The 26,267-nt window shown below is 31.9% G+C and overlaps 4 protein-coding genes across 9 annotated transcripts; 3 read left to right on the top strand and 1 right to left on the bottom strand.

Annotated features, from left to right (window-relative positions):
* Window positions 1-108: 108 nt before the first annotated feature.
* On the top strand, window positions 109-11,505 carry LOC141456159 (uncharacterized). Its single transcript, XM_074131872.1, has 3 exons — window positions 109-288; window positions 847-915; window positions 1,614-11,505. Exon 3 carries the CDS (start codon window positions 1,800-1,802, stop codon window positions 10,623-10,625), a length of 8,826 nt encoding a protein of 2,941 aa, XP_073987973.1. The 5' UTR covers window positions 109-288; window positions 847-915; window positions 1,614-1,799; the 3' UTR covers window positions 10,626-11,505.
* A 211-nt stretch (window positions 11,506-11,716) lies between these two features.
* LOC141456180 (c-Myc-binding protein-like) lies at window positions 11,717-14,247 on the top strand. Of its 2 annotated transcripts, XM_074131928.1 has the most exons (4): window positions 11,717-11,863; window positions 13,030-13,108; window positions 13,267-13,388; window positions 13,493-14,247. In XM_074131928.1, exons 2-4 carry the CDS (start codon window positions 13,094-13,096, stop codon window positions 13,722-13,724), a joined length of 369 nt encoding a protein of 122 aa, XP_073988029.1. In that variant the 5' UTR covers window positions 11,717-11,863; window positions 13,030-13,093; the 3' UTR covers window positions 13,725-14,247. The 2 variants fall into 2 exon arrangements, with proteins under 2 accessions (XP_073988029.1, XP_073988031.1); XM_074131930.1 differs by lacking the exon at window positions 13,030-13,108 and having other exon boundaries at window positions 11,720-11,863.
* Window positions 14,248-18,578: 4,331 nt separating this feature from the next.
* LOC141456120 (prefoldin subunit 3-like) lies at window positions 18,579-20,951 on the bottom strand. The gene is made up of 5 exons (XM_074131799.1): window positions 20,781-20,951; window positions 20,580-20,707; window positions 20,090-20,255; window positions 19,889-20,001; window positions 18,579-18,949 (listed from the first exon to the last, which is right to left on the bottom strand). Exons 1-5 carry the CDS (start codon window positions 20,856-20,858, stop codon window positions 18,862-18,864), a joined length of 573 nt encoding a protein of 190 aa, XP_073987900.1. The 5' UTR covers window positions 20,859-20,951; the 3' UTR covers window positions 18,579-18,861.
* A 64-nt stretch (window positions 20,952-21,015) lies between these two features.
* On the top strand, window positions 21,016-25,050 carry LOC141456125 (uncharacterized). 5 transcript variants are annotated; one of them, XM_074131802.1, is made up of 6 exons: window positions 21,016-21,150; window positions 21,248-21,404; window positions 21,487-21,608; window positions 21,954-22,072; window positions 22,442-22,521; window positions 24,768-25,050. In XM_074131802.1, the coding sequence occupies exons 2-6, from the start codon at window positions 21,281-21,283 to the stop codon at window positions 24,869-24,871; spliced, it is 549 nt and encodes a 182-aa protein (XP_073987903.1). In that variant the 5' UTR covers window positions 21,016-21,150; window positions 21,248-21,280; the 3' UTR covers window positions 24,872-25,050. The 5 variants fall into 5 exon arrangements, with proteins under 5 accessions (XP_073987903.1, XP_073987928.1, XP_073987910.1 ...); XM_074131827.1 differs by having other exon boundaries at window positions 21,036-21,150; window positions 21,264-21,404; XM_074131809.1 differs by having other exon boundaries at window positions 21,060-21,187; window positions 21,264-21,404.
* Window positions 25,051-26,267: the final 1,217 nt, after the last annotated feature.

The following is a 26,267-nucleotide window of genomic DNA, read 5'->3' as shown; positions in this document are numbered from 1 at the left end:
TCAATTTCCTAACTTAAGTTCTTTGCTTCTTTTAACGCTAATGAGTTATTCTTTTTTATCACTAGCGCTGAATAAATATTCAGTTTTGTATTTTAAAAGTTTGTAGTTGTCGTTATGTAATTAGGAAGCGATGAATCGATTCATTCAATTGTTTTCACGATTCAACAGTAGAATGAAAATGGGAAGGTTATTCCTGAAAAGTAAAAAGTGTTGACTGACGGAAGTTCTTCAAAATTATCTTTTTAAAACAATTATTAGACTTTGCTTAGATCGGTAAATGAAAAAAAGGTAAGAGAAGTTGATTTCACAAAACATATTCAAACTTCTGATATAAAAATCCTCCGTATCATATTTGTATTATTTTAAAAATAAATTTGAATGAGTAGATTAAAAGAAATCGGCACTCAAAATGATAAATATCTATCTCAATTATTTGTACTTGATGTTTTCTTGGATGTTTAAGTTGAAAATCCTGCAAAATATATAATCTTAAACCACTTACTTTGGGAGGCTACTTTGCTAACCCTAATGATAAAAAGTAACGGCCTAATTTTCTTACTAATTGTAATTAAAGTGTTATTTTTAATTTTTGCCAGAATTATTCATTTTAAATTGATTTATAATAATATTTATTTTAAAATGATTTTTTAAATATTTTTTTGTTAGCCAAATTTATTTTGTTTGCATTTTTACATTTGTTACCAAACTAACGAAAAAGCCATTTATGACTGAAAGTAGTTACATCTTTTCTTCTTTATTAGAAACCTAAGACTGCGAATGGCAATAGTGGAAATAATTTTTACAAGTTGCTTTATTATTATTAGTTTTTTTTGTGTGTTATTACAGAGTGCTTATAAAGGAAGAAAAAAGATCCTTTAGGAATCTACCAGCAAACTTCTCGTTGTTTGATATGAGGTACTTAAAAATAATAACATGATTGCATGAAAAAATCCAATCATTTATAAAGAGTGCTCTTAATTTGTTTTGCTAAAAATTGGTAATTTATCATTTGCTTTTTCGGATTTCTTTCTAATAAAATGAAATATCCTCACTCCAATTCCGTAATAGATCATTCCTTCACTGCCCATAGAATCTCATCTCTTTGTTTTTGCTGATCCATTTCTTCAATTTCATGGGCAATCTCTATGGACTCATCCTAGGCAAGTGAATAAACCATCTTAGCTAATTTTTTTAATATCATCCTTTGTTGAATTGTTATCCTTAACCACAATTTTTTTACCCAAAGGTTTCCTGAAACTTCCCCAAAACTCCGTTTTTATTGCCCTTATAATTTGCTTGGAAGATAATGTACTACGGAATAATTGAATCCTCGAGAGCCTATTTTACAAAACTAGACAAAAAACGTTTCTTTTTCTTTTTTTGTTCATAGAGCTTAACTTCACTGTTCAATCAGATAGTATCTGACATAATACTGTACAACTTCATGTGCTATTATCCTTAAGATGTCCAAACATTACCATATTGAAGCAAAAATTTAGAGTATTTTAAAAGTAATTATATTTTACTATTAAGTAGTGCATCAGTTACCTTAACTTAATTGTGCCGGTACTCACTACTGCAAGTTTGACAATCTCTCTTTTTTTTAATTTAAGGTCGTGGTACCCTCATCCTTATTGGCAGCCACTAGACAGTTTCTCAGCAAAGGCCAACAACCATTGTAGCATCTCTGCCTGTCAATCTGGGAGCAACTAGCTGGACTCGAACCTGAACTTCCGCGCTTGAGACGTGTGGATACCACTTCCTGTAGTAATACTGTTTAAAATGATATTTGTTTTAAGATGAGTCGAAGGCAAAAGTATTTGAAGCAGACTGATACTCTTCGTGCTTTCCCTTCTCGCTGTCAGAAAGGAGATAGCGAAGTAGGTGAAATAGATGTGCCACCGGATTCACATGACAAGATTGAGTCAAAGCATAAATTGCGAGAGGTTCACGTTGTCCTGCAGAGATTACATGTTTTACCAGAAAGAGTGAAAGCGCGAGATCATGAGAGTAGTTTGTCGAATCCAAAAAAAAGTACCTTAGATGTTAATAGCGGGGACCTTGGCAAAAATGTACATGCTATCACTTGTGAAAGTAAACAAATTTGTACAAGTGACGTTGCTATCCCAGAAATTGCATTTTCAACAAGTTGTTCAACCCCACAAACATTAAATATAGAAAATAATTCTTTACTTGATGCACCTCAGGAAACAGAACCTTTTTTGCATTCACCTCTTAAAACAACAAGTCCAATCTGCAATAACCAGAGTGTGCCTGAAAATAGAAATAAAAACGTTGACTTTTCGACATACGAAACTCTTAACACAAACTTGAAAAGTCAAACGTCACCATGTCCAGTAATTTCTCAAAATGAGTGTAAAAAACCATCAGAAGATAATCCCGTTTCTTCTGGAGACAAGAAAATGGTAGTCCAAAACAAATGTACCAAGAAGAAAGTTAAAATATCTTCGGAAATTTCTAACGCATCGTTTAATAAAGAGTTACGAAATTTATTGTCTGATAAATTAGAAGAAAAATATGACCTAAACTTTACTGCAAGCAATGTAGACTCTTCGGAATTTAGTACACGAATCACCCGATCTTCAATTCATCCAGTAACAGACAGACCAGGAATATTAAGTAGTGAAGAAAGAGAAATTTTCAAAGAAAAAAATTCTGATTGTACTGAAAACGAAGAAAAGATTTCTAAAAAAAAGCTTCAAATTAGTAGCCAAAATATCATGAGAAGTAAGAATTCTGTGGAGGCTACAAAAGAACTAGGTAAACAAAAGAGTCACGATTTTTTTGAAGCAAAGATGGAATTGATTCGAGAGGATTTTGATGGTAGTAACGCAAATACCAAAATAATTACCAAGGAAGAAGTACATGACAAATCCAGTTTTAATGACTGCTGCTCGTTGACATCTATAAATCTTAACGAAGATGATAGTAGTAAGTGTCTTACAAAAGATGTATCACTTAATAAATTAGATAAAGATTCAACTAAAAAAAAAGGAAAGAAAGAAGAAAATCGACCTTCCAGCGGAAATGGATGGTCCCCTCAACTAAAAGATCCAGTTTCTTCCCAAAATGATCAATCAAAACAGATAATATTTGATGCTAGCAGTGAGAAAGAAGATAGCGAGTTAAAACAAGGTTCGACAGATTCTGAAAATGGAGAATCTTACAATGAATCTACGAATAATGCAAGATTTTCTTCAAGTATGCAATTGTCAAGTTTGCAGAATGAGAAACAAGAGCAGAGCTCAATTGGTGCAAAACAGGAATCTCAGAAATTCGAACTCAAACATAGTGAAAATGACTTCTCTGAAAAAGTACCTAATAGGCGACAAACCCGTTTTACTTCAAGGGCAAGCTTTGAAAAAGCAAAATCTTCCATAAAATTTGAGTACTGTCCAAAGAACGTTAGTGAACATTTTGGAGATTCAGAACCAGATGCATTACATAACGATGACACAGAACATTCTGTTAAAGAAAATAGTGACAACAAAGAAAGTACATTCGGATTGCCAGGTACTATAAATAGAGTGAGGAAAAGAAAAGTATCTGGACAAATATCAACAGAAACATTTCAGAATAGTCTTTCTTTTAAATCTGTGCATGATTCTCTCGCTGATGTTATTACAACAAGTGCAGTAGAAGACAAATATGCAAATGCTAAAATAAAAACAAGAAAAATTGACAGAGGTTGTTCGATATCTAAAGCAACACCAATTCTTGCCCCTAAAAGGTGTTTATCTACATCGTCTCATTCTTGCGAAGGTGATAGTACAAATAACGATTTACATAACAGGTCGAATGAAGATCAAAAACCTCTTTATGATTCATCTTCTGCAATAGTTAATGTGGAAAAAGAGAAAAGTGTTAAAGGTTTATCGTTTACCACCACAAAACAAAAAAAATCAAACGTTTCTTTTAATGAAGCCAACAGCACTAGGGAAAAGAGTATAAATAGTAAATATAAAAGATTTTCTATTAATTCTGAATCTGCATTCGTTGAAGACACAAAAAACATTACTTCTGATACCTCGATAAGCAAAACAAGAAAACAAACCACCTCTAGAAGATCACCACCTTCCTCAATTAAATCTACTAGAGATATCAACAAAAATAGTTCTCCATCTGTAGACCAAGAAGTTTCTCAAGATTCCAGTTCAAAAATTACTAACAGGAAAATTGTTACTGACAGATCGTCAACTGGAAAAAACAAAAAGCGAGCCGTTACGACGTCCGATTCCAATTCTGGTGATCTTGTAAGTGCCCTGTTGGAAGAGATTCCAATTAAAGATAAAGAAGATTCAAATGTTTCTCAATCTGAACTCGTTAAAGAAAAAACAAATAAAAAAGATGCAGCTCTTCCAATATCCGAAGTAACAGACACACACGCTAAATCTTCATTACATCAAGAGATCCCATTCGAAGGTGAAGAAATTAATAAAAATTCTGATGCCAAAAAAGTTGAGGAAAAAGAAGGAAAAATTGTTCAAGATATGCCTCTATCCACTACAAATAAAAAACCAGCCTTTAATAAGTGTGATATCATTAATAGTGGTAACTTAAATGCTTCAATAAAAGAGTTTCCTAATCCTGAGAAAGAACTTTCGAATGTTTCTGAAGATTTAGTCGTTAAAAAAATTACAAATAAGAAAAAAATCAATGCAGCCACATCGGTACCAACACAGAAACATGTTATGAGAAAACGTGTATCTTCATTACCTAAATCTTTATTAGAAGATTTTCCTATTAGAGATCAATTATACAAGTACACTGATTCAAAAATTTCAAAAGACAAGAAAGAAAGAATTGTTCAAGATATGGCGCCAGCCACCATGAATAAGAACCAAGCATTTAACACAACTGATTCCTTTAATGGTAGTCTCTTATTAAGTATTTCAAAGGAAGGAATTCCAAATAAAAGTAAAGCACTTTCAAAAACTTCTGACACTGCAGGCGTTAAAAGAAAAACAATTACAAAAGATGCAGATATATCTAAATCAAAACAAATACAGAAACTTGACTTGAGGAAGCGGGTATGTTCTTTACGTAAATGTTCTTCAGAAGAGATTCCATGTGGAAATCAAGAATTTTCCTTGGATTTTGATTCTAAAATTACTAAAGACAGAAAAGAAATAAATGTTCAAGAAATTGCGCCTTCCGTGATAAATCAGAAACTATCCTTTATCCCATGTAATAACAATCATGGTAATATTTTAAGTGTTTCGACGGCAGATGAAGATGAAGCCGTTAAAAGAAAAACAAATAATAAAAAGTTAGATACACTCACATCGCTACCAACACATAAACATGCCTTGAGAACACGGTTATCTTCCTCACCTAAATATGTATTAGAAGATATTCCAATTGAAGATAAAATATTTTCCAAGGATTTTGATTCTAATGTAGTCCAACAAGAGAAAATCATCCAAGATATGGCGCAATCCTCTATAAATAATAAACTGCCGCTTCCCCAATCTGATGACTTAAATGGCAATCCTTTAAGTGCTGTAGTGAGAGGGATTTCAAATAAAGACACTACACTTTCATACCATTCTGAAGCTTTAGTCAATAAAGAAAAACTAAACAAAAAAGATATAGATATGTGGACACCGAAACGTTTCTTGAGAAAACAATCTACTTCACCTAAATCTTCATTAAATGGCAATCCAACTGAAGATCAAGGATTTTCCAAGGATTCATGTTCTAAAATTCCTAAAGAAATAACTATCCCAGATGTGGCGACATCTTCGATAAATGAAAAACTATTCTTAAACACATCGGCCTCCATTGATAGTAGTCAATTAAGTGTTTCAAGGGAAGAGATTCCAAATAAAGATAAAGCACTTTCAAATGATTCTGAAAGATTAGTCGTTAAAGGGAAATCAAACAGAAAAGGTATTGATGTATCTGTATCAAAACATGCTTTAAGAAAGCGGTTATCTTCCTCTTTTAAATCTTCATTAGAAGATATTCCTATTGCTGATCCTGAAATTTCCAAGGATTCTGCTTTTAATAAAGATTTAACAGAAAAAAAACTAACGATAACCACATCTGATGCTTTTAATAGTGATCCCTTAAGTGCTTCAATGGGAAGCATTCTAAATAAAGATAAAATACTTTCAAACATTTCTGGAGATGTAACAGTTAAAGAAAAAACATCTGATAAAGATACAGATGTGACTATACACAAAACAAGACAAAATCTTGTTTCCAGAAAGCGAGGGTCTTCCTCACTTAAATCGTCATTTCAAGAAATTCCAATTGAAGATTTAGATTTTTCAAAGGATTCTGATTCTAGAAAAACTAAAGAAAAAAAAGAAAATGTCACAGATAGATCGGCTTCCATTGCATTAAATCAAAAACCTACCTTAAGCGCTGCCGATTCCTTTGATAGTAGTCATTTGAGTGTTTCAGTAGAAAAGATTCCAAACAAAAATAAAACATCTTCAAATAGTTCGATTGCTGTAAATCTACGGAAACGTGACACCAGAAGGCGTGTATCTACTTCAGCTAAACACACTAATTTTAATGAGTATCACTCTATGGAAAATACACTAAGTAAAGATCAAGCAATTTTGAAGGATTTTGGTTCTAAAAACGAAATGAAGAAAACAGAGGAAAATGCCAAAGAATTGTTGTCCATGACTGAACAGAACACCTTTACCTCATCGGACAAGTGCAGAATTTCTGAGATAAGCTCTACTGTGGCAGAAGTTCCAAAAAAATGTCAAAATCCTTCAAATTATTCTGAATGTGAAGACGTTAGAGAAATGAAAAATGAAATTGATACAGATACAATGTCAACCGTTACAAGAGCGAATCTAGCCTCCAGTAAGCGAGTATATTCTCCAAATAAATGCTCTAGATACATGGATATCATTAGCTCATCTCAAGAAGTGCAGAATAAAGATCTGATGCGCTCAAAGCATATTCCAGTTGCAATTGTTAAGAGAAGAAAAAAGAAAATTGTCATAAGTAGTAAGTCTTTGCCGTTGGCAAAACGGAACTACCCTTCTTCACAGACTGAATTGGATAACGATGTTAGTACTAATGAAGATATTATAAATAAATATTCAGAACATAAAAGTGATTCTGAATCTACCATCGTTAGTGGAATAAAAATAATAGATAAAAATATTTCCAAACCCACGACAAGACAGAAATCTCACTCCAAAAGGGGAGTGTCTAACTTCTCTAATGATCTTGTCATAAATAACTCATTAGAAGAGATTCATCCTAAAACTCAAGAAATTATTTCAGAGACAACCGCTTCTGCCTTTGTTAAAAGGAAAAAAAGGAAAATTGATATTTTCTCATCATCAACGACAAAACAAAACTTTGCTACTGAAAATAAGATATGTATCTCATCACAATCTACTGATAATGGAAAAATTAAAAGCGAAAAACAAGAACTTTTAATGGATTCTGAAACTTCAACCCCAACCACAGGAAATAAAAGAATGAATACCCTGAGTGCTAAGAAATCTTCGAGGAATTTAATAGATATTGATGTAATTAAGGATAATGCAACAAATGTGGTTAAAAATAAAAAGGCTTGTATCAATAAAAATAGTAATTTGAAAATAAAACTTCTTAAAAAAAGGAAAAAGAAAATAAAATCTAGGCATACATTCCGACGTAAAATTGCATCCAAGTGGAAAGGTAGATCTTTTGGTAAAACCGAATGGTCAAAAACCACAAAGCTTCCTGAATTTCAGTTGGAAAAACAAACTTTAGTTGGAAATTGCAATTCTGACAAAGCTTTAGTGGAAAATTTACAAAATGTGTCACTTCCTCTGATAAGTTCAACTGATATTAATGTAAGGAATAAAATCATAGAATCAAAAACTCAGACCTCAATAGAAACTCTTTCTAAAGTTACTTCTGATGATCATAACTCTTTAAAAGAAGAAATTACATCAACAAATTTGCCTCACGTCACAGATAGAGGTGACAGTAGCAATTTCTGTGGTGACTCTAGCGAAACATTTTCTTCATCTAATAACTTAAAAGCAATAGATTCTGTACCATCTACTTCAGATTTTCAAAGAGAACATCCAGGACGAAAGTATGATTCATTAAAAGGTTCCATTACTAATTTAAAAAAACCCAAAGGACAAAGTTCAGATCATCAAATATCGCCCCAAGTTCTTAATGTAGATTTGTTTTGTGAGAGCGCCACTGATACTTCGCCTGATGCAGCACAAAAGGAGATTCCCACAAAAATAATTAACCAAGAGTCATCGAAACAAGAACAAACCGAGAGCAGTAGGAATCTAGAAACGATTAATGTATCAGGCAATTCTACAACTTCTCGTAATATTTCCAGTGTAGACTGTATTTTGAAGGAAGTGCAAGATGTATTAAGTGAAGTTGTCCGACAGGTTGAGATTGAATCTAACACTCACAAAAGCTTTCGAGCAGAAGCAGTTGAAGAGCCTTTTAAAGTGGATCTTTCCCTTACCGTCTTAAATGCGTTGAAGTCTGCTAAACTTGCTATGTTACCCTCACATAAAGCAAAAATGGCAACTTATTTATTAAAACAGCTTATTATTAACCATCCTCCCAAAAAACAAAGTAATGAATTAAATAAATTAGAAAAGGCTAAATCTGAACCTACTCTCTATATTCCTTTTGATTTATTCGCCGAAGAAAAAAAATATAAAAAAGGCAATGAACATTTGTACAACAAACCAGAAAACGTTCAAAAAGTATCATCATCAACTTCGACTAAAGAAAATTCTGAAGAACACACATTCAAAATACCCATTAAAGCAGCACCAAAAGCAAAAAAGAAATCAGTTTGTACAAAATCTGGTACTTTCCTGAAACCAAAAGCAAATGAATGTACTGTTTTCTTACCACAAAAGGTTTCTTCTAATATGAGAGGAAAAATGAAATTATATTCTCCAGGAACTATTCAGAGAAAACTTATTTCTGAACCTTTACTAAATAGCCCTTCTAATAGAAATGGGAAGAAAATTGACATTTCTGGCCAATTCCAAGCTGTACAAAAACCATCTGTGTCAAAGACATATCTAAAGCATATGCCCGAATTGAGACAAGTCAATAAAACACTACTAACAGAACGACGTTCAACCTTGCAATTAAGAAATGTTTCTCCACTTCATAATACAAATAAATCATCACAAGTTTACAACCCAAGAGATATTGCAAGAACAGGAACTGATATAAATGCCGCTGCCCCTGATGCGAATGCACTATACTTGTCTAGTGCGATTAAAAAACAAAACAACGTAGAGAATGGAAAACAGAATAATGAAAATTTCTTAAAACATAATTTGCTTGTTTGTAATGAAGCATGTGATCGCAAAAAGACAAGTCACGCTGACAAAGGAATCACTGGGAGTGATGTAAACAAAATTGAATCGCAGACAATGACTAGTATAACCACTGATAATTGTTCTAAGCAAAATGATATTAGACCGTCAGAATCAAGTTCTTCATCTGATGTTGTGTCCACTCTTATCAACTCAAATTCTGATAAAAAAATTGCCGACAATTTTTCTAAGATACAGAATGAATCCATTAGTTGTATAAATAAAGATATAGTAACTTTAAAAAATCAAATTACAGACAGTTCTAATTTCACAATGATTTCACCCACCAAGCTAAAAGGATCTTCATATAAATCAGTAGAACCGAGATCATCAACAGAAGACATAAATAAGAGTGAAGATATTGTGAGTGAAAAAATAATAGGTCAAGTTAATTTTGTCGTTAAAAGTAAGTCTTCTAAAACTACATCTGCTGAAACAAGTCACCTTAAGCAACCCAATACATCTCAGCGGACAGACAAAGATATTTATTCTGGATTGTCATCTCAAAGTAATGTGCATCCAAATTCCAAAGATCTCACTAAACAAAATAAAAATTTTGTTTTGAAAATGACAAAAAAATCTGTGAATTCCTGTTCGAATGAGCATGCAATCAAGCAAAAGCACGCTCCTGAACACAAATTTCAGAACGAAATATCTAAAGAACCTACTGTTGGAAAATGTACATCTAACTTAAAAAGTAGCTCAGAATCAAAGACTGATAAAACTTCTAAGGAAATTAGTTCTTCAAAAATAAGCATTCCATTCAAAGATAATTCTGAGAAATTTACTAATGCATCATTAAAGAATAAAAATAGTACATCTGAGATTCAACGTGTTCCTACGCCTGGGAAGCTGCCTCTGAAAGAAAATCTTACTACAGAATCTTCAAGTTTAGCACAAGATACCTCATCAAAGAAATCTAAGTTAGCTGCACAAGTTTGTGAGTTAATATCAGATTTACGTAATCTAGATGAAACAACTGCAGTTGCTCTAAAGAACTACAATAATAGCATTAAAAATGAAGAAATAAGTAAAGAATTAAAGGGAATGATGCTAAGAGAAGGATTAACTCCTAAAACCCTTCCTGATCGTCCACCGGAATGGTTTTTAAAATTCATTGCTAATTTTAGAAAGCAAGAACTTTGGAGATTGCATCAGATGTTTAAAATTCATGATCATTTAATGCGAATAGAATCAGCCAAACTTAATGTACTAGAGAAAGTGTTTGAAGAGTTAAAGGAAAAAGAAGGCATAAGAGATGATTGAACTTTATTTTGTATTATTAATCATCGCACTTTGTATTAAATAGTACATTGCTTTGCACTCAGCAATGTACAAATTGTACCAACTTTACTTCCTTGTTAAATAAAATTATACTTTTTGTTAACCTTAAATTTTAAAGAATTTATGTAACTGTTTTATTGCTATAACTAGTTCTCTGTAATTACATAATTCACCAATATCTTTAAATTCTCAAAAGTTTTCGCTTGATAATTACACATAATTTTGTTATAATTTTTAAATATATGTATGTAATAAGTACATATTTAAAAAGTAGTTTCTTCAGTCTTCATTTGGTTATGGTGTGCAAGATCCTGATTCTTACATTAAGGATGTTTGTTACAAATTTATGCGTTTTTTTAGATAAGTAGTGAACTCGTAATTATGGCTTGTCTTAAATTATGAGTTAATTTTGTTAACTTTAATGCAGAGCAGTAATGAAGTCGAAAAAATAATTCCTTAAAAACTCTTCCCTATTGCATAAAAAATACTCTCCAATCCTAAATAAGAAACAGTTTACGTGTTCAATTGCTTTGATTAAAAAAGCTTTCGGGTTGTTTTTCTAAAGACCAGTTATCCGTTTATTTATGTTTTCTTGTTAAAAACAAAACTTTTATAATTTTTGTGGTGTTTATTCGTTTGTATATGTATATTTTTTTTAACGTAGAATTTTACAACTAAACTTTTTGGAGAACCATGTGTTTTATTCAGCATTTCATTTCTGCCTGTTCGACTCTCATTGCTTGAGTCTAGAGTGTGCCCATTGTAATTAGTATTTTCCGTATATTTTATAATTTACTTCATTTTATTTTTTTTCAGAAGATGTAATAAAAAAAAAATTAAAATTTTATTTTTTTAATGCGAACCTTTTTTTTTATTAGTTCTTATGAAGCGAGATTTTTTTTTTAATTACAAATATTTTGTTTAATTTCTTTCCCCCTTTAAATATTGAAACCACGTTTAACATTCAATCATTATTTAGAATGTGTGATACAAATGTATTCTCACATCTGAGTATACATACATACTTATGTACATATGTATGTAAAGTCAATTTGACAAAAAAGTTTTTAAAAAATTGTAAATGGACACAATTTTTCACAATTTTAATTTTTGAAATTTTTAAATGTTTGTAAAGATTTTGGCCAACTTTTAAGAGACATTGAGATTTAAAACAAGTTTTTCTGACCGATAGTCTATAGCATTTGAAATAGTGTAAAAAGGTAATTTTTTAACCTCAGCAAATCTGATTTTATATGGTAATCGCAAAACAGAAAATGTGATATCTCTTGAACAAATGATTTTTAAAAATTCTTTACAATATCTAGAAAGCTTTCCCTCGAAACAGGCAACACTATTGATCACCGGAAAATTGAAAAAAAGTATAAGGGAGCGCCCTCTGCACTACACACAACACAATCCGGTGGGCCATTTCTACTATTACCGGTTCCCTGTGCTTTTTTTTAGGTGGAAGTCATACTATTCTAAAATTGTATCGGGATCGGGCCACATAAAGGCTTTTAAAGACAGTAGAATGTCCAAACTCTAGACCTCATTAAAAAAAAAACTTTGATGCATGATGCATTCTTCTTCAGATGAATTGGAATGTTAATGAGGATTAAATTATGAGTTTTTAATCAAAATTTAAAAGAGGTTATAAAATACAACTGTGCGCTAAAAAATATATAAAAAACAAAGAAGGAAGTTTTTCAGTCAGCAGAATCAAAATTATTGAATATCAACTATTTTCTCTCCATTTAGCCACATAACTTTCTGGATTTTAGCGGATCGGGATTTTGATTCCGGCAATTTATTTTATGGCATCTCGGTTTAATATCTTGAATGAATAATTTTAACCCTTTACATTATTGAAAATTAGAAAAGTGCATTAAGGAGCAGATAAGTACAAAAATCAGCTCCCGAAAGAAGCACAGTAACATATTTCAATCCTTACTCCTCTACTGATCGCAATTGCAAATTTTCATTATTAGTGTACGCATTTTTTTTTTTAACCATATTCTTTTTATAGAAATGTTTTGTTTTTTATTGCAATTAAGAAAAAATAAAAAACTACATAGAACTCTTTTGTAACTTTCATTTCATCAACAATTCTTTTTTTTTTTTTACAAAGCAAATACTTTTTAGATAAATTTTTAAAAAGCCATTTTGGAATCGATTCTTCGTAGTCTCGATTCATTATTTCAATGCCCAAAAAAATGATAGGGGCTATCAATTTATTCTCTAATTAAATATAACCTGACTATATGTACATCAACTGTGCACCAATTTATTATTTATATATTTATTTTCGATTTATGGGCTAACTAAGTAATAAATTATTATTTAGTTATCGTTTTTTGACAATGGTATTTGTTTTTTCTGTTTACAGCTGATTACATTTGAACTTTGACTTCCCTTTAAATTTTACCTTTATAGTTCTGTAATTTAATATAATGTCGTCCTATCGGGTAAGTTGCTTTATAATTAATTTTTTAGGCTGAACTTTATATACTTGCCAAACAATTCTTAGCTTAACTTTATCAAATTTTTATTCCTCTTTTATTTTAAAATAATTCTTTTTTGTTACATTATTTATTGGGCGTAATTTTTAATTCTTTTGACGTAGCCAATAGATTCTAAGCGGGAGGAGTTTCGAAAATATTTGGAGAGAACTGGAGTAATGGATGCCCTAACTAAGGTTCTGGTATTATTGTATGAACAACCCGATAAACCTGAAGATGCTTTAGAGTATCCTTTTGTTGATGTTGTAACACTAAATGAGAGTAACTATTAAATGAAATGAATTATCAATAAATAAGGTTTAAATATATTTACTTTAATCAAAATTTAAGATTTATGCGCTCAAATCTTGGTGACAAACGTCCATCGGCTAATGAAATTGAAAATATGCGAACAGAACTTGAAGATGCTCATCACACCATCAAGGAATTAGACAAACAATTGCAGCTTGCGAAGGCTGCAGTTGCTCATGCTAAAAACCAATTAGCTGCTGCACAAACATCCTCAAAAAAAGGCAAGGAAGTTGTGACAGACGAGGCTGATGCTGATTCAGAAGAAAATTAATTTAAATGTGTGCCGCAGTTTAAACGTTTTCAGTGCCTTAAAAATGTTCTATGTATCTAGTCCTTTATAATACATACATGGGTGATTACATTCCATAAATCTAAGAATTGTAATTTAGGTTTTCTTATTGTAACTGTAAGTTGATAAAATTTAACATATGTGGATCTGCCTGAAGATTTTTGTTTTCAACTTGGCATCTATTAAAAAAATCTGTTCAATATTTTATAGTTCAGAATATCCAGGTAACATATAACAAAATGAGAATATTTAATTCCAAAAAATTTCTTTCAAATAAAAAATTAATTTATCAGTGACTCAGTTAAAAAAGTGGCGTAAGTCACTTTCTTCAATTTTTATAACATTGCACAAGTGAAGTAAAATAACTTTCTTCTTTTCATCAAGTGCCCTTCCCACTTCGGTCCTAAACCCATTTGTATGAAATAAAAAAGATCTGAGTTACTTTGATGAAGCAAGGGTTATTTTTGACTTAAGCATCGCAAACAATAAAATAAATAAATGAAAATGTGAAAATTATTTCTTTTACCAAGCCACAGATGTACATCACGTTACACACTTATAAAAACTGTGCTTTATTATTATTGCAAAAACTTAGACTAAATTACATTAAATATTCTCCCAATTATTCTTGAGCTAAAAGACCTACCCTTTCATTCACTGAAAGCATGTTGATAACAGTGAGAAGAGCTCATGATTACTACAAGCGCCTTTTTAAGAATATCGTACTTTTTTTAAGTAATTTAAAAAGTGTGGTAAGTTAATTATGTTCATTATCGCTATTCTTTTCATTACCTAACCAAACGGTAATTAATTAAATCTTAATTTCCAGAAAGGTAATTATGAATTTCATTTGAATAAAGAATTGGATTAAGTATTTAATAATGAAATGAAAAACTTGGTGCAATGGTAATAGAGTATCATCTGGTGGAAAAACGATCTCATAGTGTGTGACTTGCACATTTTGTTAAGAGAGACAAAAAAGTATTACAACATTTACTTATTTGTATTGAAAACATATACCAATTTCAAAATTGTATACAATTACGGAGAGAGTTTTACAAATATTATAATGTCGGTTGTTTTCTCAATAATTTGACAGGTTCGAGAAAATGAAAAGTCAAAGAAAAGTTTTTTTCAAAGATATCTATATATTAGTCTATCAGAACTTTCATTAGTAAACTACGGAAATGAAGGGACTAGCTATGCGGTTAGCGCATTGGATTACCATGCGAAGATCCCGGGTTCGAATCCAGCTGCTTGCTCTTAGATTATTTTCTCTTCCTAGGGGCTACTTACAGCTCACAGTCCGGTGATTGACAGTGTTGTCTATAACTAGTGAACACTATGCGGAGGCCGGCAGTGCACTGAAAAAGCTCCGAGCACCAATAACATCAGATATAGACGTGCCTTAAATAATTTAAAAAAATAAACTACTGAGATAATTAGCAAATGCTATTAAATTGAACGCCTCCCCTTTTTATTAATATTATGCCTTAAGCCAGCGGTAGTCAACCTATACCTGTCACCCTTCGACCGCCTACTTTTTATCTCTGTTAGTAGTAAAATTTTCTATCTGCCCACCAGTTCCACAGTAACGATGATTTATAAAGTAGGGAAATAACTTTAACAAAAAATTATAAAGTAGAGTTACAGCTGGTTACGCTAAATTTGGCAGAATAAGTCTTTATAAAACAACTTTCTTTACTAAAATCTATCTTTTTTTGTACTTTGCATTCACAGAGGCTTGAAGTCTGATAAAATTACATTTAATGAACAAAATTGTAAATGAGAGCTCTGAGGCTGATGCTGCGAAACTGAAAGCTGGATATCTGGCTCAATTTTTGTAAGCCGCAAACGAAGGTCTCTTTCAAAAATATTCAGGCGGTCAATGATTAACAGCACTAAAGCCCGTTTCCATAAGATATGAGGTACGGAAAGGCATGATCATTTTGGATATCATTTTCCACATATTTGGATTTAAGACAGGCGTTTTTTTTATTTTGCCATAGGTTTACACATCCATGAATTTTAATTTTATGTTTACATTCTTCATATCTAATTTCCATCAGTTCTTCTAGGCAAGTTGTACCAGCCTATTCAATATTTGCGGAAAAAGAATGTTTTATCTAGTAACACACCTTCAAAATTATCTTCAAATGGTTTTACTGTGCCCAATTTAAGTTCATTGAGGTAGCTACTTAATTGGTCAATATCCTTCGAACGAGTTACGTCATCTTTTATAGGTGATAATTCAGAAAATGGACGTAATTCTCTCAGTAGATTAAAACGAAGTAGTTCAAGTTGGTCAATAAATAATTACACAGTACTTTGACTACCTTTAAGTGTTTTAAGTGTAAGAGGTGTCTGTGCACCACACAATGAATGCGTACAACACTTGACACTTCTAATAAGCAACAAATCTACGATTGCGGATTGATAGTGCTCCATTAATCGTATAGCGCATGCAACTATATTATTCAAAGGATTTTTTTTTTGTAAAGTATAGTTCCGCAGTATTAAATTAGATATCTGTACTGAGATTTACTAGGACAGCATTTCTTCTCGCAACGTATTGTTTCCATCAAAATAAAGTACATTTGCCATCAATAACGCATTAGTAGGGAAGGGATTAGCTATGAGGTTAGCATACTGGACTCCCACGCGGAGGTCCCGGGTTCGAATCCAGCAGCTGACCCTTAGATTTTCTCTTCCTAGGAGCTTCTTACAGCTCACTGTCCGGTGATGGACAGTGTTGTCTGTAACGAGAGAACACTGTCCGGAGGCCGGCAGAGCACTGGAAAAAGCTCCGGGCGCTAATAACCTCAGCTGTTGATGCGCCAAAAAAAAAAAAATAACGCATTAGTATCTGCAATGGTAGACTCGTCCAAATGCATGGAAAATAAAAAGTTTTGGAGAATTCTTAGCTTTTATTTCAACATTAAGTGCCATTTCTTCAATTCGTCGCTTTTCTGTACAACGTTTTAAAAATTAAAGGTATATCCTGATACATTACATATTTATTTAGAAATTTACAATCTATATAAATATATACAATAAGTAAATAGGTACGTAAATAAGATAAACTGGTACGTGAAAGGCAGGAAGAGAGGAACTACCCAGCGGTAGACCTCTCTTAAGGATATCGATATTAATGATGGATTATCTTCAGACCCCAAGGAAGTATCGGGGCCGTCGATGATTCAGTCGGTGAGGAGGATTGTAAGGGATGTCAGAGGATACAAGAGACAGTACGAGAGGATTAGAGCAAGTAGACAGAGCAGTATGGAACTTTTGATATTTCGTTATGGCGAGTTGTACGAATGGGATGTTGAGGTTGCAGTGAAGAGTGAAGTTATTCACGTAGAAAACGGCGTCAGCTATTTGTCGGAGTAGTTTTGTTTGAAATGTTTCTACAATCCGCATGTTTGTTGGTTTGGCGGAACCCCACAGCTCTAGTGCGTAAGTCGACATAGGTTTGATCCACCCATTTAGTAATGTTGGGATGGTCAGGTTTGATGACGATATTGTATATTAAACGATTAAATTCTAGGGCAATTTGAAGTAGTCTGAAAAGCAGTTTCGCACGTTTTGTCATTGCTTGTCTTTTAAGTCATATGTGTGGATTCCACGTGAAGCATGTCTATGAAGAACCCAAGGTAGACCACCAGATCTTTGCAAAGAATAGGATTTCTATTGAAGAAGACAGGAGCCCCGTCGGAGACTAAACGTGACAAGCTGGCATTTCGTGGGTTCATTTCAATCCGTAACTTCTTAGGATTCCACGTTATGTAAGTGTGCCTGTAACTTGTATGAAGCTGATGAAGGGTAGTACTTTTAGCTAGTGTGGCAGGTCGTCTGCATATGTACTGTAGAGGGTTGCTCAGTAAGTCTAATGTGCGGGGCCAAGTATACTTCCCTGCGGCACTCTTGTCACCACTGTTGAGAAAGAGACTGCTTAGTCAATACTAACTTGAAAGGATCTATCTGAAAGATAGGATCGTAGAATGAGGTAGTATGTTGAGGGGAGACTCTTTTTTAGTTCGAACAATAATCTAGGATGCCAAACACGATCGAAGGCCAGGCTTACGTCTAAGAATTCTCCTGAGCAACACTGTATTCTCTCCAGTGCTGAAGCAAAAGCATCAACCATCTGGTGGCATTGTTGTTCACTGTTCAGTGCTATGTCGACTCCTGAAACCAAATCGGTGGTCTGGTATACCAGACCAATATTAATTAGTGTTATAACACCAAACTCCGATAATATGGGGTTAACACGCTTAAGTAACAGTTTTTCAAAAACTTTTACCCGAGTCGGCAGTAAGCTGGTTGGTATGTAGAATGAGAGAAGGTGAGCAGGTTTACCAGCTTTCAGGATCATTCGCATCACGGAATATTTCCTAGATAGCGGAAAGTATGTAGTTCGCAGGACAGAGCTGTTACTGTGTAGACAAATTCTTTTATAGAAGGTATATTTACAGTTTCTCCAATATTATAGCTTTTACCACTTTTTGCAGTTAATTTTGAAATGCAACAATTAACCCATCTTCGTTCGCTGCATGTTGTTTCTTACATTAAATAAGCCCGTTGTGTGACTTTCATATATAGCTTTTTTATTTCACTAGATTTTTTTTCTTTTAACAAGTACTTCATCAAATGTAGCTATGTCAATTGCAATACAGAGAACTGAATTCTTTTGCGTTTACAATTACTGTATATCAGTAATTGTAATTAATGAAAAAACACACGGTCACCCGGACGATCACATTGATTATATGTTATTGCCAGTTAATTATGATTTAAGTTACGCACCGAAAATGATAAGATATAGATGTACAATTCTACTTAGTACAACTAGCTTTATTTACAAAAGTGTGCATGTGTTAGATTTACATTAGATTTAAAATAAAGATTAGTAATTCACATTAATAACAAAAAAAAAAAGCTACTAAATCAGAGAACAGTGATACCACTTTTATTACTTTTTTTTCATTTTTTTTTTAAATACAGGCCTAAAAAGTATGATTAAGTTGTAACCCAAACATGATTCAAGCAATAGTCAACAGTTACTTTTTAAACATAAGAGTAAAATAAAACAAAAAAGCTTTTAAGGATTTCTTCATTATGAGTCAACTTTAGCAGCTTGTCTCTTTTTAACATTCCAGTTGTACACTCTAGCCATATTCACTTCAGTTGTGGTAAATTGATCCCTAAAATAAAGATTATGTTATTAACAAAGCTTACTGCAAATGATTAGAGCTCAGCTCACCTGTCGCGTTCCCCTCTTTCTCTTTGACAACAAGTTAAAAAATTGAAATATGATTAATAAATATCACATTTTGAAATGGCCTAGCACCTTTAACTTTTGAAGATATAAAACTGCAGTTTCCGGTTTCTTTTATACCTTTTATACTCGTAAAATTGTGTATATGAAAATCTGCGAACCCTTACTTTTGGACGCGCGTCTGCGTACGCGGGAGGAATCTAAAATCAAGTCCCATATTCTGAAACTAGTGGTGACAGACAACAAATTTTCCCTCTACCATTTTTTGCTCTGATCAATCGTTTAAGCGTGAAATGCATTTAAACAGTCTTAAAATGAACACCCTGTATATAGGAAATTAATATTTAATTTAAAATGTTAAACAAAATTATTAGTTAAAATATGGGGTATGGGATGGCTTAAAACCATCGTTGAAGTTGTATTATGCATGTTTTTTTATATTTCTGAACGGTTTCGAAGTTTATCCATTATCAGAAGTTGAATCATTAGTGTGATGTAAAGAATTTAGTTCCTCTTATATTTCTGTCTGTACACAAATGATTTATTCAGTAAGTGTAGTATAAGATCGAAAAATACCTGGTAGTCAAATTCTATACACTAAAGAGAAAACAATCAACCTCTGTAATGGATGAAAATCCAGCACCGGACAGAAATACATAAAATATGCCTAATAGCAATAATAATAATTACAAAATAAATAAATTACTCTAAAATCATACATTTTATTATGAACGAAATATAATCACAATAATAAAGTGAATATCAAAATTAAAAATAAAAATGATATTAGAATGATAGACAGACCAATGAATGATGGCTAAATTGCAATAACCATAAGAAGAAAAGAAACAAAAAATTGATTTACCTGAGAAAATCTAAATCATGTTCAACAAATCCAAGATTTCTTTTTGCTGTATCAATATTTTTATTTAGTAGTTCCATTGCATCGTCCAAAGTGTACTCCAACATTACATTTGCCTTAATTTGTTTAAAAAATAATTTAAATTTTTATATTAAAGTGTCGTTTAAATAAATGTTCATATATAATATAATTGTTGCTACTTACACCAAGCCAAAGGCAAACTTTGTCAGTTGGGGGTACAGAAGCTTTCATAAACACCTGCTCGGTCAATAAGAACTCCGTTTTAAAATCTACTGTGGAGTTCCGTTGCTTCATCAGTAACTTTATCATATCAACAGATTTTTCTAAATCCGGAATTTGTACCTTCAACCTGAAAATTTTCTAAGCTAATAGATATTTGCTAAAGCATTTTTCGATATTCGATTCTGACCAATTAAAAAAAAAAAACAAAAAAAACAGGCTAAATTAAAAAGAATATAGAAAAAGTTTAAATTATGCCTTGCAAAATGTAGTAGGGCATTGGTCTAATCAATGAAAAATAAAAGTTTTAGTTCAAGGGTGAGAATTCAGCTTTGTTTTTACTGCATAACTTGGCTTTATACATTTATATTTATTTCGTACAAATGCGATGAATAGACGACCATGCTACAACATTTTTTCAAAACATTATCTGCAAAAAAGAAAATGGCCATACCTCCTTCTCTTTGAAATCAAATTAAACTCCATAAATTTATATTTACTATGCTGTTCATCAAGCTTTCTGAGGACCATCTCTGCATTTCCATTAATTGGTGCTGATTCCATATACTTATCAACATCTTCCTAAAAGTAAAACATTCAATGTAAGATATATTTAAATAGGTTTTCATTTTTTTTACCAAGAGTAATTGTCTACCATAAACTCTGCCTCTGGGATTCCAGCATACGACTTTTTTTTAACATCATCTTTCACGTTATCCGAATTTTCTCCCATTATTATTATTTTTTATTAATAAGAAATAAAGAAATAAATATTAACACACTGCCCTCACACAGTATTAAACCTGGAAAGGTAATTGCTGGTTATAAAATGAAAAGAACACCTTCAAATTAATGGCAGGTCATATAGTTTTGTTTATAATATTGCCTGTATAATATTTAAATATATATTATATGTTATGTAAATATATATAAATATTTGTAAATATTATATAATAAAACTTTGCGTATCAAAATGTTTATAATATCGTAATCTTTTGGCGCCAAATTCTTAAATTAACCATTCTGTAAGTAAAGTTGCTTTTGTTTATGGAAGTGTCAGAGGTATTCTAATATGATTAATCTTATTACTTCTTTGTTCTTTGTAAATTATTAACATTCAAGGTTTGTTGGTTTTGAGTTATTAGCACATTACAAATGGATCTTCAGTTGGTTCAAGAGATTCAGTCGTATAATCATCATGGACAGGAACGCAGAACTGGAGTCCAATTATTGAAAGAGATAGATGTGATAAATTCAGATTTTAACAACTGGCTTAATGGTAGAACCGGATTTTTTTTATATAAATCTATACTTGCTCATTACACAATTTATTTAAACTGTTGTGTAAATTATTTTTTCAGTTGTGCAAAAACAGAAAGAAAAAGCTCTGCATGAGCTTGAAGACACAAACGTACAGTTAAGAGAAGTAGAGCAAATGCGTACCAATCTTAATTCAAATGTGACCTGCTTGGAAAGAATGATTGTAATGATTTTTTTTTTTTTTTTGCAACACATACTGGTTTTCAACCTTTTTTACATTCATGCATGTTTTATTTTCAATTAAAAGTACAAATGTTAAATAATTTGCTCACTTACTAACTTTTAATTTTTGTTTTTTCTATCCTTCACACTATGTTACTTTATTAATTTTTTACAGGTTTCTAATTAACAGAGCTGTTTCCTTGTTTCTACACTGAATGTGATTGAAATTGTTTAAAATTTTGTTTTAACTATTTTAAACTATGCTTTAAATATTTTTTACGTTGTAATTATTAATTTTTAAAACGTACTTAATAAAATTTAGAAAATTATATCTGTTCACTTCCAGGAAGAAAAGAAATGTGAGACAAAAAAGTTAGACGGTCTAAAACAACAGTATTTACTGCGGAGAGGAAAAGCAACTGCCCGATTAAGCCAATTAGATGTGGACTTCATAGATTCTTTACAGTAATTATAACATTGAAACATTAATATAGACAATAACTCATTCTTGTATGAGCCTGAGATCTACACAATCTGTGCAGATCTAATTAGTGCTTCAGATTGTCATTCTTCATCTATTTCAAAAATAACGACATGTTATTAAACAAATAATATTAGTATATTATAAAGTGAAATGGATGTCGAAGGCCTACTTTAAATTTAATAACATTAACTTTTTTTTTGTTTAAAAAACAAAAGGAATCAATGGATTTTTTAAACAAATTTTTTGTCTTTTTTTTTGGTTTTCGTCAACTATTTCACTCCATAATACAAAAGCATCCATTCAACTTTTGCAATTATTTTATACGTTTCATATTTGATTTTTGTTTTAAGGAAAAGGCTATTAGCTTTCCAACATATGACAGGCATTGTTTGGGATCTTCCGAATTGCGATGAGGAACATTTTATAGGATGTATCCTTTAAAAAGTGTTTAAGCCCGTGATTAACTTACACTTACTAAAATAATCATTTATTTCTTCAAACTTCGCATATTTATTAAATGTTGATTGGCTTTAAAAGTAGGTTTATTATATTGCATATTTTTTAAGCTGACAAGAGAAATAACATGCTTAAAATAAGTTTTCATCAAAATTCATGATAGAACGTTTTTTTTTCTTCTTCTTTTTCTTCTTAAGTGTAAGAAAACATCAGTTGATTCATAGTTTCTTTCATGCCATTTTGCTAACTTGGCAGATTGACAATGTAATCTTTGGATGTTGAGTAAGCACATTTCACTAAAATGTAATTTTAGAGGGAATCGTAAGATGACCCCTCCCTAGAAGTGCCTTAAATAAATTTCCGTAGGAAAATGTTTCAAGGAACTATAAACAAAAATCCTCTAAGTCTCCTAGCGAAGTTGCTCGATTCTCAGTGCAATCAGCTGGTTTCTGTAGCTTTTCTTATCTGTAATGCTCAACAAGATGTACAACATAGTCTGGGGATGTGGCGTTACATCTCAATGTCGAAAATTAATTTAATCACTCCATTTTCATCTTTAACAATTCTAGCGAGAAAGGGTTTGTGCCAATGAGAATGTTCGCTTTAATGGCGAGTAACGAACTACATAGTACTTATGGAAGCGCACTGATTCTTGTTGCCTACGAGTGGGTATGTAGCAACCAAAAACTTAATTTCTGAGTTTTTCACTTTCCATTTCCGTTCGCTAATGGTTAAATTATTCAAAAGATCATCAACATGGGGCAGTCTTCATTATCCTTATTTCAGCGTTACTCCAAAAAACTTTCACTTGGTCTCTATAATTTTTCTTTTCAAATCCCCTATTTCAACCATTTTTTACAGTAAAGACGTTACGAATTTTGAGTCATTTTCAGATTGTAACAAACTTAGATAAAAGACTATTTTTTGGTTTAACTATTATGTTGTAAATTTTTGTTGTTTATTCCTAAATTTTGTAGAGAAACCTAACATTATTATTTATTAAAGCCGCCCAATTATTTTTACTACCATGGCTATATACTTATTATTAGGTATTAAATATTTTTGTACGGTTTATTTTAATCTAGATTAGATTCTAGCAGGGCGGCCTTAAAGGCCTGCGCCACCGTGACCCGTGGATCCATTGTGGCTCTATTTTAATCTAACCTCATTTTCTATTTTCATTTCAAGTTTAATAATGAATGACAATTCTTTTATATTTACAGTTTAAACTTCTTTTTACACCTTTTCTATTTTGTTCAAAACAGTTTCATTTTACTTCCTGCTAAATTTATAACTTAAATTACCGTGCTATCTCAGAGATGGTATTTCTATCACTTTATTATTTAAAAAGCTGTTACCTCAAGATTTATAATATGACCATCATTGCGGCGACCTCCCGAACAGTTTAATTTTAAACCCTTATATTAGGTAATTTTATATCGTTATGAATGCAATTATGGTAATAAAAAATAAATCCTTCAGAAATGTTTTATACAATTCTGTAACATCTTTTTGAATAAGTAATTAATAATACTTCAGCTTGTTAGCCCAGTACATAAAGTTGTAGTCGTACAAGAACCTCAAAAAACGTTTCTTTTTTTTCCTTTTAACATTAGATGTAAAGAGAAAGTTAAAACTGTAAAGTTTTCAGAAGAAATCTGGAAATTCGTCCTAAAAGATTTTTTGGTAGAACCATTGAATTTCGAAATAGTAAGATGAGGAAAAAGTACTGAAGAATGCGATTTTGTATAATAATAACTGTACTGCCAGGGTTTACTAATTATGTATTTTCTCTAGAAAATGTAGAAGTAAATCAAACTTAGTTGAATTACACATAATTATGTTATAGGCTGAAGATGACCTGTCTAGTCAAAACTCTCAAGCTTTGATAACAATGTGCTATTACTTAATGTGTTTTTTATTTTTTCCCAATTTTTTATAATCATCATTAGTATTCTAAGTAAAACTAATTAGCATCGTGCTTAATGTCTTTATTAAAAAATTGGTACAGTGGACATTAATGTACAACTTTTTAAGAAGGAAGCTAAATTACCAAGCTTTGGTAATTAAAATAGATCAGTTAAGTCACAGTTTAATTAATTTAAAATTAATATACAATTTTATCTTAAAGTGATACGTAGCGTTCATTTAAAAAACACCTCTTGCTCTATTTACATTCATAAGATATAATTTTCTTTAATTATTTGTTATTCTTTGAAGATGTAAGAAATGTGGTTTCCAAGAGAGTAAAATTCTTTGAAGGAAAAGTAAGCAGTTCTGAAATATGGCAACTAACTGAAAAAATAAGTAAAAAACCTCTGTAAAAAATAAGTATGTTGAATATACGGTCCGAGGATAAAAACATAAAAACTTCACTTATTTTCCAACCGGAGTTATACTTTCGTCAGAATTGGTTCAGACAACTCAGTAACATCTATTGTTTGAAGTTTCTTCAGACAAATTTTTATATATATATATATAAAAGTAGGTGAAAGTCATTTTACACACCACGCCTAAACAAAAAGGAGAAAAGTAACAAGCTCTCAAATAAATATTTCACGATCTACAATTCATTTATTATTAAATTTCAGTAACATTTTGTTATAAAAAGTTAATAAAATTCTTATTATATTTTTGTTCTCTTGTGGTTGGTTATTTACTCATTCACCGGTTAGAAAGTATGTAATTACAGGGCCAGCATTGCTACCTTCTCTACTACCTTTTCCTTAGACTTTAAAAGAGTAAAATATTATGCTTTAAGTGACATTTTTTTAAAGCAAATGTCTATTACAGTGGAGGTTAAAATAATAATTATAAAGGAATATTAAGCTTTGGCTTCACTGGCGAGTTGTGGAATAGCGTAACAGCATTGAAGGATAATTTTTATATTTACAAACGGCTTCCTTCAAAACATTGAATAAAGGGCTATTGAATGGAGCTTGGGATTGCCAAGAAAAACTGCAACAGGCAATGTTTTGAAGAAATATGAAGAGTCTGGGATGACTCAGCTGTCATTGGGAAGCGACAGACTAGAATTGACAGATTAAGAATATTACGTGTGTTTGTAACCACCGGAAAATCACCTCAATGGCATATTGTTTTCGAGACCAGACCCGTCCTCGGTGATTTTCTCTAGTTCCCGAAACAGGTGGCGCAATAGTCGAATTTGTGGTGTGTTGTAATGGGTTCGGGACTACCTGTGCATATTTCTTGGTACATTTGTAGCGTTGTGTTGGATCCATTGTTTTCACTTGCTGGTATGGCATAATTCTCAGTTGTAAGAGACTCAATCCAGGTGTGGCCATCGATCGACGTTGCTAGCCGTTGGCGCCCTTCCATCGTTGTATAATGTTGGAGATGCTGGATGTAGTTGGATAGATCTTGGAAGTTTCCTCGTCTGATGATTCGTCGGTTATAATGTTGCTTCCTTCCTGATTTATACTGTTGTTGTATTGCGTCGATGGGCCCACATTGACAATTTTTGTTGGAATAAGCGCAGTCGTGGACGAAGGGTATGTGTGGGGGTGTTGGTTGTGTGTTTGAAGCAATACCAGAATCCATCTGGTCTGATGAATTCAAGTACTTTTGTAGTGATGTTACACATTGCGTTAAAATGTTCAAAGGATGAATCGTCGGAAAAGAATCCTGGAGCATCGGTGGTATCCAGATTGGTATGCAAGGAGTAGATCTCCAGCATCTGGTTCCATAGTAGTTGTAGTG

This window comes from Rhodnius prolixus, unplaced genomic scaffold (assembly GCF_049639745.1).
Source record: "Rhodnius prolixus isolate KJV_2025 unplaced genomic scaffold, Rpr scaffold_1, whole genome shotgun sequence".
Lineage (NCBI taxonomy): Eukaryota > Metazoa > Arthropoda > Insecta > Hemiptera > Reduviidae > Rhodnius > Rhodnius prolixus.
This window is presented reverse-complemented; position numbering and strand designations above follow the sequence as displayed.